The sequence below is a fragment of the Neoarius graeffei genome, chromosome 8, assembly GCF_027579695.1.
Source record: "Neoarius graeffei isolate fNeoGra1 chromosome 8, fNeoGra1.pri, whole genome shotgun sequence".
Lineage (NCBI taxonomy): Eukaryota > Metazoa > Chordata > Actinopteri > Siluriformes > Ariidae > Neoarius > Neoarius graeffei.
In genome coordinates this window covers 8,297,672-8,308,841 of record NC_083576.1, presented here as the reverse complement: position 1 = coordinate 8,308,841, position 11,170 = coordinate 8,297,672, and the positions used below count along the sequence as shown (strand labels likewise).

Here is an 11,170-nt window from a genome sequence, read left to right as displayed (position 1 = left end):
TTTAGGTTTAGGTTTATTTATTTAACACTCATAAGAACAATGGTGCAAGGAGGGAATGAAGCCCAAAGGGCTTGTACAAGAGTTCCACCCCTATTAATAATCAGCATCAATCATGATGATGATGGCTAACAAATGAACTTTAAAATGTAAGGAATTTTGAATTTGATGCCAGTAACATGTTTCAAAAATGTTGGGACAGGGGTATGTTTACCACTGTGATGCATCACCTCTACGTCTGTGAAGGTTCTCCATCATCCAGGTCACAGTAAACCATTGGTGCTAAAGAAGGCAACTGGACTTGCTTGAAATTCTTGAAGATATTTCACCTCTCGTCCAAAAGGCTTTTTCAGTTCTGTCTGATTAGTGGGGAGTTCCAGATATTTATCCTCTAGTGAATCAAAAGCAACCCTAAGGAGAGTCATTGAGGTCACCTGGGCTGTTGAGTCATGCCGAAGGTAGGTCACTGGAGGCCGGGTGTGAATGGTGTTCGCAGCCTAGAGAGTTCTTAGGGTGATCTTAGGGTCTTAGGGTCATTGGCTCTCTCTGCCATCATGTCAGTCATTGAAGTCAGCTGAGTTTTTGGTGTGGATGTGTATTCAGTTTTCAGGGAAATGTGTCAAGGACTGCACTGATAAGTGGTGTCTCAGACCACCTCCTCTGTTCAGTGATAGAACTGGTCAGACAGAACTGAAAGAAGCCTTTTGAGTGAGAGGTGAAATGTCTTCAAGAATTTCAAGCAAGTCCAGTTGCCTTCTTTAGCACCAACAGTTTACCATGACCTGGATGACTGGGAACCATAACAGACATAGAGGTGATGAATCACAGTGGTAAACATACCCCTGTCCCAACTTTTTTGAAACATCTTTTGAAACATCACTGAACAGAGGAGGTGGTCTGAGACACCATTTATCAGCCACCTACAATGCAGTCCTTGGCACAATTCCCAGAAAACTGAATACACATTCACACCAAAACTCAGATGACTTTAATGACTCACATGATGGTAGAGACAGCCAATGACCCACAGACTACTGTTATGACTCTGTATGCTGCTAACACTGTTCACACCTGGCCCCCAGTGACCTAAACCTACAGGATGACTCAACGACCCATGCGATCTCAACGAGTCTCCTTAGGGTTGCTTTTGATCCACTAGAGGATAAATACAGTACCTGGAACTCCCCACTAGTCATACAGAACTGAAGAAGCCCTGTGGATGAGAGGTGAAACGTCTTCAAGAATTTCAATCAAATCCAGTTGCCTTCTTTAGCACCAATGGTTTTCATCACCTCTACTTTTAACAACACTCTGGAAATGTTTTGGAGCTGAGGAGACCAATTGCTGTAGTTTTGAAAGTGAAATGTTCTCCCATTCTTGCCTGATAAACAATTTCTGTTGCTAAGCAGATTGGGCTTCCCTTTCTTATATTTTGCTCTTCATAATGTGCCAAATATTCTCAATGGGAGACAGGTCTGGGCTGCAGGCAGGCCAGTTTAGCACCTGGACTCTTTTGCAATGGATTTTATAGATTATAACATAATATATGATGACATTAGTATTTAAATGTGTATTGGTATGACTGTAAGCAAATTTACATGTCCATCTCTGGGGTGTCTACATGATGCATGCTCATCTGGAATATGTCTCTGAGTCACAAATTTTGAATGTCTATGGTTTACCAATAACACTTTGATATTTCAATAAAAAAGTTCAATCTGCCTACACATGCAAATCTTCCAGATGCACAGAATGTGTGCTTACAGGGATATTAATGCATGTTTTTATTAATATGTTTGAACATGTCTGAACCACTGGGTTCAGGGTTTGCCACAATGACTGGCACCAATAGCCTTACTACCACAATTTCATACAGCCACTTCAGCAGTGGAGATATGGAACATGGTCCATTTGGACTCAATGTCCCCGGCCTCTTTCAGAATGCAGGAGAAGTTCTGCCAAAGGTAAAAGTTGAAGATCTCTCTGACAAGGAGCGATGCTAAATGTTCCCAGCACAACCTGCACTAGACGTTTGGGTTTGCCAGGTCTGTCCAGTAGCTTTCCCTGCTGACTGATACAACTCACTCCCAGGGGATCAGTTGACAGCTCAGCTCCTCTCTTCTCCCAAGTGTCCAAGACTTACTGCTGCAGGTCGAATGATATGGTGACAAAATCAATCATTTACCTAAAACCTAGAGTGCTCTGGTACCCAGTGTACTTATGAACAACCTAATGCTCGAAAATGGTGTTTGTTATGGACAGACTATGCTTAGCACAGAAGTCTAATAACAGAGCACCACTTGGGTTCAGATGGGTGGGCTGTTCCTCCCAAACACTCCCTTCCAGGTTTCACTGCCATTACCCATGTGAGTGTTAAAGTCACTGAGCAGAATGATAGTCATCCAAAGGAGTGCCTTCCAGCACCCCACCCAAGGCCTCCAAGAAGGCCAAATCCTCCGGACTGATGTTCAGTGCAGAAGCACAGACACCAGTCAGAGCATGTGCCCCAACTTGAAGCCTCAGGGAGGCAACTCTTTCATCCACCAGGGTGAATGCCAATGTACTGGCATCAGACTGGGGGGCTATGCGAAAACCCACACCTGCTTGCCACCTTTCACTGATGGCTACTCTAGAATAGAGTCTAGCCTGATTCCAGCAGTTTCATTCTGGAGCCTGTACTGTCCATTGATGTGAGCCTGTCTATATCCAGCTGGAACCTCTCTCTGCCTCCCGCACCAGCTCCGACTCCTTTCCTGCCATAGAGGGAAAGTTTGTGAAACTTGTGGAAGTTGTGGAACCCCTGAAGTAGCTGACAGGTACTGACAGGCCAAGCAGAGCATGGCTGCAGCAGTTGTGGAAGCACAAATTCAGGTGTGGTAGGAGTTTGGTGAGGCCATTAAAAAAGACTTTTGGTTGGCCTCAAAGAGATTCTGTCAAAATGTCAGGCAACTCAGGAGGGGAAAGAAATGCTTTGTGCATGCTGTTTACAGCAGGGATGGAGTGCTGTTGACCTTAACTCAGGATATAGTCAGCAGATAGAAGGAATAATTTGAGGATCTTCTGAACTTGTCTGACATACCTTCTTTAGAGGAGGCAGAGTTGAAGGACTCAGGGAGTACTTGTCCACAACTAGAGCTAAGGTCGCTAAGGTCATTAAAAAAACTCCTCAGCATCAGGGCCTTAGTGGACCAACCAAGTGGACTTAGTGGGGAATAGTGAACCAACTCTTTAACCTCTCAAGAATATTGGAGAGTTCATGGGAGTTTGTGCAACCAGTCCACATGTGCTTTGTGGACTTGGAAAACACATATGACCATGTCCCTCAGGGAGCCTTGTGTGACATGGTCCAGGAGAATGGGGTACCGGACCCTCTGATATGGGCAATTAGGCCCCTGTATGAATGGAGTGAGAGCTTTGTTCCCATTGCTGGCAGTAAGCCAGAGGTGTTCTTGGTGGGTGTTGGACTCCACCAGCGCTGCCCTTTGTCTCAGATTCTGTTCATAATTTTTATGGACAGGATTTCTCGGTGCAGTCAGGGGGTGGAAGGTGTCAGGTTTGGGGATGTCAGGAATGTGTGATTGTTTTTTGCAGATGATGTGGTCCTCTTGGCTGCATCAAGCTGTGACATCCAGCATGCTCTGGGACAGTTTGCAGCCATGTGTGAAGTGGCTGGGATGAGAATCAGAACCTCCAAATCAGAGGCCATAGTCTCTGATATTGAAAACATTCTGTACAAGCTTCCTGGCTCAGGAAAAGTGGTAGTTGAACATTTACTGGCACTGTGACCTGACATCCTGGAAATGGATATCAGGGGACTTTCTCCAATGGTAAGGCCTCATCTCTGACAGAAACAAGTGGGACTGGCCCAAGATGTTCAGCACTGGGAAGAAGACTATCTGCCAGGAGATCCACACACCCTGCCTGGAGATTCATTCCAAAATGACAGAGGGTGAATGTGCCTGTTTCTCACATAGGGACCTCCATCCACCACCCTGAGCCAGTATCTTGCATCAACAGTAACAAGCATTATGATGGAGAAGGTGCCTTTGTAATTGAGAAACAGGGACCTGGATGAGGCAGAAGCCTGTATTACAATGAGGTTGTTGTCAGCTGCATCTCTGCAATTGGAGAAGTTCCACCTCTGCTGGAAATCAATGCCAATCTCCTGCCACTCACTCTTTTTCAGGACAGGTATATAGTCTTCCACTAAAAAGTCCCAGATAACCTGAAGAATCAAAACTGGAAAAAGTGTTTATTTAAAAACAATACAAAACAAACAAACAAAAAATACAGTTCATGACGTAAAGCATTAAAAATATGCTGCTATATTGTTTTAAGTCCAATACACGTCAAAGGTTATTTCCAAAATCAGTATTTTCAGTTGTAATTTCAATTTCAACAAACTGTCACAATTTTTTCTGATTTGAGGTTGCAATTTTTTAAACAGACTCACACACACACACACACACACACACACACACACACACACACACACACACACACACACACATTTTCAAAAAAATTCATCAACCTAATTTCCTGCTTTTTTAGTTTTTGATGTCAGTTTTGAAGAGTTTAAGTTCCTGTTTGAAGAAAGCTTCAGAAAGGTGTGAGTTGAGGCCACAGCAAGGTTTCTTCTGCAGTGAGCTTTTTTAGTCTTGACCATATGTGGAAAATTCTGTGATGTCAGAGTTTCACACCATAAACCTTTGGTACAAAGTGACATGTGATCAATTTGACCATCTTCCAGTGCAGCAAGAGGAGACATGTTGTACACAGAGCTCAGACTGAAGATGATGACATGGGTGTGGATTACAGTGGTGCTTTTTAATAAAATTGGTAAGTGTGGATGGTTTTCTGATCAAATGCAGGTTACTGTAATGAGGATTACTGATGCAAATATAATAACAATGTAAATAAATCATTGTTCAGGCTGTTTTATAGGATTATATACTGAACTGCCAGTTTATTTGGTTATTATTTCTTGCTAGAAAACATTCTTGCTAGAATAATTTTGCAACATTTTATTATTACCCCTGTGTATCATACAGAATATAAACCTTTGGTACATTTATGCATGTTTTTTTTTCTCCTCCCAACAGTTTCTGCACAGGAAAATGGCATCAATCAACCAAACTCAATGATTACTGCTGATGTTGGTGATACCGTGACTCTACACTGCTTTAGCCTAAAAGATGATCCAAGTCAACCCTTTGTTTGGTACAAGCAAAAAGTAGGACATGAGCCTCGTGTAATGCTCACATTAATCCATGAACCCAGTTATGAAGATGAGTTCAAGTCACCGAGATTCAGTATCGAGAAAGAAAAAATGAGCTGCCATTTGAAAATTGCCAAAGTGGAAGTATCAGATGAAGCCATGTATTACTGTGGACTTAAAAATTTTTTAACAAGGTTTGGAAATGGAACTTTTTTATCAGTGAAAGGTAAGAATTTTAATTTATTTTGAAACCAAATAAATAATAAAAAAGGCATACATTTTAAGCCAATTTGATCTCACCGAATCTTTTCCCCTGTTTCATTAATGATCACTGGACTGTAAGTAATTAAATGTTGTACGAGATGAGAAATTTTATGTTTATGTATTCTCCATTTTTATGACATAACATTTTCTAACCTGTTGAAAACATAGTGTCAAATTTCAACATCCAGTATGTGTACCAATGAACTCTCTATTTAATTCATCGCACAGTGAAACTATATACAGTATCAGTCAAAAGTTTGGACACACCTTCTAATTCAAGGTTTGTTCTTTACTTTAATTCATTAAAAGTCATTTCGTGTCTTAAAGTCATGATGGATGTCATTTCTCTTCACTTCTTTGTTCAGTTCTTGACATAATATGGATTACACACCAGTTGTGGAGTGGAATAGGGCTATTTACTGCATTTTTATTATTTATTATTAACTGTTTGATCTCAAACACATTGAGAAAGCAAGAAACTCATCTGGTAACTGAAAAACGTTCCACCTCATGAAGCTGGTTAAGATATCGCCAAGAGCGTGCAAAGTGTCATCAAGGTAAACTCTGGATAATTTGAAGAATCTAAAATATCAAATTTTGTTTTTTAAACACTTTTTTGTTTACCACATAATTCCATATGTTCCAGCTGTAATTTGATAGTTTTGATGTCTCCAGTGTTGTTTGACAAAGTAGAAAAAAAAAAAAACAACTATGAATGAGTAGACTAAGGGTGTACAAACTTTTGACTGCTACTGTATTTGCATTGTAAACAGTGCCATGTTAGATTCATTTCTTCCACCAAAGTTAGTGTCTCTCATTACAGATCGTTATATGGTTGTATTTGTGTTATTTATTTATTTTTTTGCTTCATGGTTGAAATAAATGAACGATAAAAACATTGTGCCATGCTCTAATAGGAAAATCAATGACCTGTTGGTGTGATGATGTCAGACATGGAGAGTTTTATGTCCAAAAATCTTCAAAACAAGTTAACTTTTGTTCTCAATTACAGTATGTTTTATCATCGATAAACAGCCGTTCCCTCACCCACCTCTCTTTCACCCCTCTGGAGAAGTTAATAAGACAAAAAAAAAACAGCTGCCTTTCATGTCAAAGAGAACCCAGAGTATGTAAACTCCTCTATCCTGAAGACTTTACGAAATTTGAAATCTTAAAGCTTTTTTTAACTCGAAAATGATCATGCATGAGAAAAAATTTCTTACTCCTGTATAATCCAGTGATTTGCAGCTGCACTACTGTCAGAGCTGCTGTTATAGAAAATTAATCAAAGCATTCTGACTGATCAACTGTGGTATAAAATGCTGTAACTGAGAACAGGTGCTTTCTGGACTGCACATTACATTACACTCAGCTCTCACTCCATCTCTATCACACTGAACAGGTGATGGAGATGTAAAAGTGTCAGTGATCCAGAGCGGCGTGTTGGACTCGGTTCCTGCAGGAGCGTCAGTGACTCTGCAGTGCTCGGTTCTCTCTGAGAGCAGAGCAGCAGAACACCAAGTGCTCTGGTTCAGAGCTGCTTCACCACAATCCCATCCTCAAATCATTTACACTCATCACAACAGCAGCCGTCAGTGTGAGAGCGGCTCTTCTACACACACCTGTGTGTACGACTTCTCCAAGAACATCCTCAGCATCAATGATACTGGAACTTACTACTGCGCTGTGGCCGTGTGTGGGAAGATCATTTTTGGGAACGGGACTCGAGTACATTTGGGTAAGAACACACGTCATGTTTTAGTGATATGCCAGAGTGCATTATAATTATTTGTCTATCTAATATACAACCCTTATTCCAAAAAGTTGGGACAAAGTACAAATTGTAAATTAAAATGGAATGCAATGATGTGGAAGTTTAAAAATTCCATATTTTATTCAGAATAGAGCATAGATGACATATCAAATGTTTAAACTGAGAAAATGTATCATTTAAAGCGAAAAATTAGTTGATTTTAAATTTCATGATGACAACACATCTCAAAAAAGTTGGGACAAGGCCATGTTTACCACTGTGAGACATCCCCTTTCTCTTTACAACAGTCTGTAAACATCTTGGGACTGAGGAGACAAGTTGCTCAAGTTTAGGGATAGGAATGTTAACCCATTCTTGTCTAATGTAGGATTCTAGTTGCTCAACTGTCTTAGGTCTTTTTTGTCATATCTTCCGTTTTATGATGCGCCAAATGTTTTCTATGGGTGAAAGATCTGGACTGCAGGCTGGCCAGTTCAGTACCCGGACCCTTCTTCTACGCAGCCATGATGCTGTAATTGATGCAGTATGTGGTTTGGCATTGTCATGTTGGAAAATGCAAGGTCTTCCCTGAAAGAGACGTCGTCTGGATGGGAGCATATGTTGCTCTAGAACCTGGATATACCTTTCAGAATTGATGGTGTCTTTCAGGATGTGTAAGCTGCCCATGCCACATGCACTAATGCAACCCCATACCATCAGAGATGCAGACTTCTGAACTGAGCACTGATAACAACTTGGGTCGTCCTTCTCCTCTTTAGTCCGAATGACACGGCGTCCCTGATTTCCATAAAGAACTTCAAATTTTGATTCGTCTGACCACAGAACAGTTTTCCACTTTGCCACAGTCCATTTTGAATGAGCCTTGGCCCAGAGAAGACGTCAGCGCTTCTGGATCGTGTTTAGATATGGCATCTTCTTTGAACTATAGAGTTTTAGCTGGCAACGGCGGATGGCACGGTGAATTGTGTTCACAGATAATGTTCTCTGGAAATATTCCTGAGCCCATTTTGTGATTTCCAATACAGAAGCATGCCTGTATGTGATGCAGTGCCGTCTAAGGGCCCGAAGATCACGGGCACCCAGTATGGTTTTCCGGCCTTGACCCTTACGCACAGAGATTCTTCCAGATTCTCTGAATCTTTTGATGATATTATGCACTGTAGATGATGATATGTTCAAACTCTTTGCAATTTTACACTGTCGAACTCCTTTCTGATATTGCTCCACTATTTGTCGGTGCAGAATTAGGGGGATTGGTGATCCTCTTCCCATTTTCACTTCTCAGAGCCACTGCCACTCCAAGATGCTCTTTTTATACCCAGTCATGTTAATGACCTATTGCCAATTGACCTAATGAGTTGCAATTTGGTCCTCCAGCTGTTCCTTTTTTGTACCTTTAACTTTTCCAGCCTCTTATTGCCCCTGTCCCAACTTTTTTGAGATGTGTTGCTGTCATGAAATTTCAAATGAGCCAATATTTGGCATGAAATTTCAAAATGTCTCACTTTTGACATTTTATATGTTGTCTGTGTTCTATTGTGAATACAATATCAGTTTTTGAGATTTGTAAATTATTGCATTCCGTTCTTATTTACAATTTGTAATTTGTCCCAACTTTTTTTGGAATCGGGGTTGTATGTCTATGTACTTGTATCCGGCCATCCGATAAGACTTGGCACAATGTTTTCTCGTCTCCTCTCGTCTTCTTCCGCTTATCCGGGACCGGGTCGCGGAGGCAGCAATCTGAGCATGGAAGCCCAAACTTCCCTTTCCCCAGACACCTCGGCCAGCTCCTCAGGAAGAATACCGAGGTGTTCCCAGGCCAGCCGAGAGACATAGTCCCTCCAGCGTGTCCTGGGTCTTCCCCAGGGCCTCCTCCCGGGGGGACATGCTTGGAACACCTCCCCAGGGAGACATCCGAAAGAGATGCCCGAGCCGCCTCAGCTGATTCCTCTCGATGTTTTTTCATTCCAGATATTTCAATTTTTAACAAAACCTACATCTTAAATTATTATTCTCTCTCATTTTCAATTATCTGAAGAAATTAGTTTGTTTAGCATCGAAGTAAATACTGAGCCAATATTTAATCCTGTGATATTTCCTGTGTAGCAGAGAAATCTGCCGTGGATCCTGTAGTGATCTGTCTCGCTGGAGCTTTGGGAGTGTGTGTGGTTGTGAACTTTGCTTTGATCTTTATCATAACCTGTAAAGGAAGAAACAGAGGTGAGTCTGCATTATAGATTTTCTTAAACTTATTATACAATTCTAAAGTTATTTTAAAATTATATTATTTCCATTATATACAATGAGTCTCCAGTTTATTAGTTATTATATTGTTATCTTAAACACCAAGTTCCTGTTTATTAAACATACATATCTCGTACAAAGCAGAGTTCATGGTATCGCCCCAACGTTTTCCCACTAATATCGTGTCCTGAGTGTTTTATTCCTCTAATACTACAGCAATTTGCAACATTTACCTTTTTCACTGATAAAAACAACTTTTTGTACTTTTTATTCCTTTATTATAGTTACATTAAATGCTGTGGAACATCCACAAAACAAGTTAGTTCCTGTTATCTATCAGCGATAAACTGGTGTTGCATTTTCTTCTCGACAGTGAGATTAAAACACGGTTCTGTGACAGACAAGACCCTCAATCAGGTAAATATTCAGGATATGTGAATACGTACATGATGCTGCAGACAGACAAGTAATTAGTTTCACATTTTTGCATTAAAAGTGGAATAATTCTAAAGTCTAATAATCTCATATCCCTCCAGGACTGTGACACTGTGGAGCTGAATTACGCTGCCTTACATTTCAGTGAGAGGAGAGCCAAAAGAGGAAGAGTAAAGAAACAACAACCTCAAGATACTATATATACTGATGTACAACATAATTCTGTAACTTAGATTTGATCTCTGATCTGATTCAATGTTATTAATTCTGTTATCAGGTTTCATTTTGACTGTAGATATATGTTTTTGTGAATGATTAATAATTGTTCAAACTGAATTTAAGCTGAAAGCTGAATCATCAAGAAATTTCAAAATTACTGAAACACTGGGACACTGGTTCTGTCTCGGAGTGACATGAGAAAGCATTTACCCCCTTTCTTCTGTTTTTGTGTAATTGTCACACTTCACTGTTTCATATCACCAAAATAAATCAAAAATAAAACAAATGCAACCTGAATAAACACAAAACACATTAAAAACAAAAATATTTCATTTTCCAAAGGAAAAACATTATCCAAATCCTAATCCCACCCCAATGTTTCACAATCTATGAAGTTTAATTAATAACTGGGTTCAGTTCCATGACACACAACCAGGCTTCATTACTGCCAGTGCTGTTGAATCTAAATATCACTTAACTTGAACCTTTCCATCAATGTGAAGAAGACTAAAAGAATCTTTCAGCACTCACTTTGCCATTGTTTTCCTATTTGGAGAGCATCACACCTCCATTGTGTTCAAGTTGAAGTTCAAGTTGATTGCATTTCAACCCTTTTTTTTTTTCGCTGACCTTTCTGAGTATATGCAATTATTTCACTTTGTGACATACTGGAAAATGGGTGGAGTGAGACTGACATAAAATGCACACATTATACATACATATATTTTTAATTGTACTGTTTTTTGAAAATCAAAATGCTAATTTTAGGTTTAGGTTTATTTATTTAGCACTCATAAGAACAATCGTGCAAGGACGGAATGAAGCCCGAAGGGCTTGTACAAGAGTTCCACCCCTATAAATAATCAGCATCAATCATGATGATGATGGCTAAAACATGAACTTTAAAAAGTAAGGAATTTTGAATTTGATGCCAATAACACGTTTCAAAAAATATTGGGACAGGGGTATGTTTACCACTGTGATGCATCACTTCTATGTCTGTGAAGGTTCTCCAT

General features: G+C 40.2%; 1 protein-coding gene across 1 annotated transcript; it reads left to right on the top strand.

The window, feature by feature from the left end:
* The first annotated feature begins 4,757 nt into the window (after window positions 1–4,757).
* LOC132890421 (uncharacterized) lies at window positions 4,758–10,409 on the top strand. The gene is made up of 6 exons (XM_060927242.1): window positions 4,758–4,836; window positions 5,100–5,441; window positions 6,882–7,217; window positions 9,363–9,476; window positions 9,874–9,917; window positions 10,037–10,409. The coding sequence occupies exons 1-6, from the start codon at window positions 4,764–4,766 to the stop codon at window positions 10,166–10,168; spliced, it is 1,041 nt and encodes a 346-aa protein (XP_060783225.1). The 5' UTR covers window positions 4,758–4,763; the 3' UTR covers window positions 10,169–10,409.
* Window positions 10,410–11,170: the final 761 nt, after the last annotated feature.

Bases quoted from the DNA above. Each gene is read 5' to 3' on its own strand.
- LOC132890421 (XM_060927242.1), top strand. From the start codon at position 4,764: ATGTTGTACACAGAGCTCAGACTGAAGATGATGACATGGGTGTGGATT. The intron at 4,837-5,099 runs GTAAGTGTGGAT...TCCTCCCAACAG, and splicing joins GGTGCTTTTTAATAAAATTG to TTTCTGCACAGGAAAATGGC. The intron at 7,218-9,362 runs GTAAGAACACAC...TTTCCTGTGTAG, and splicing joins CGGGACTCGAGTACATTTGG to CAGAGAAATCTGCCGTGGAT.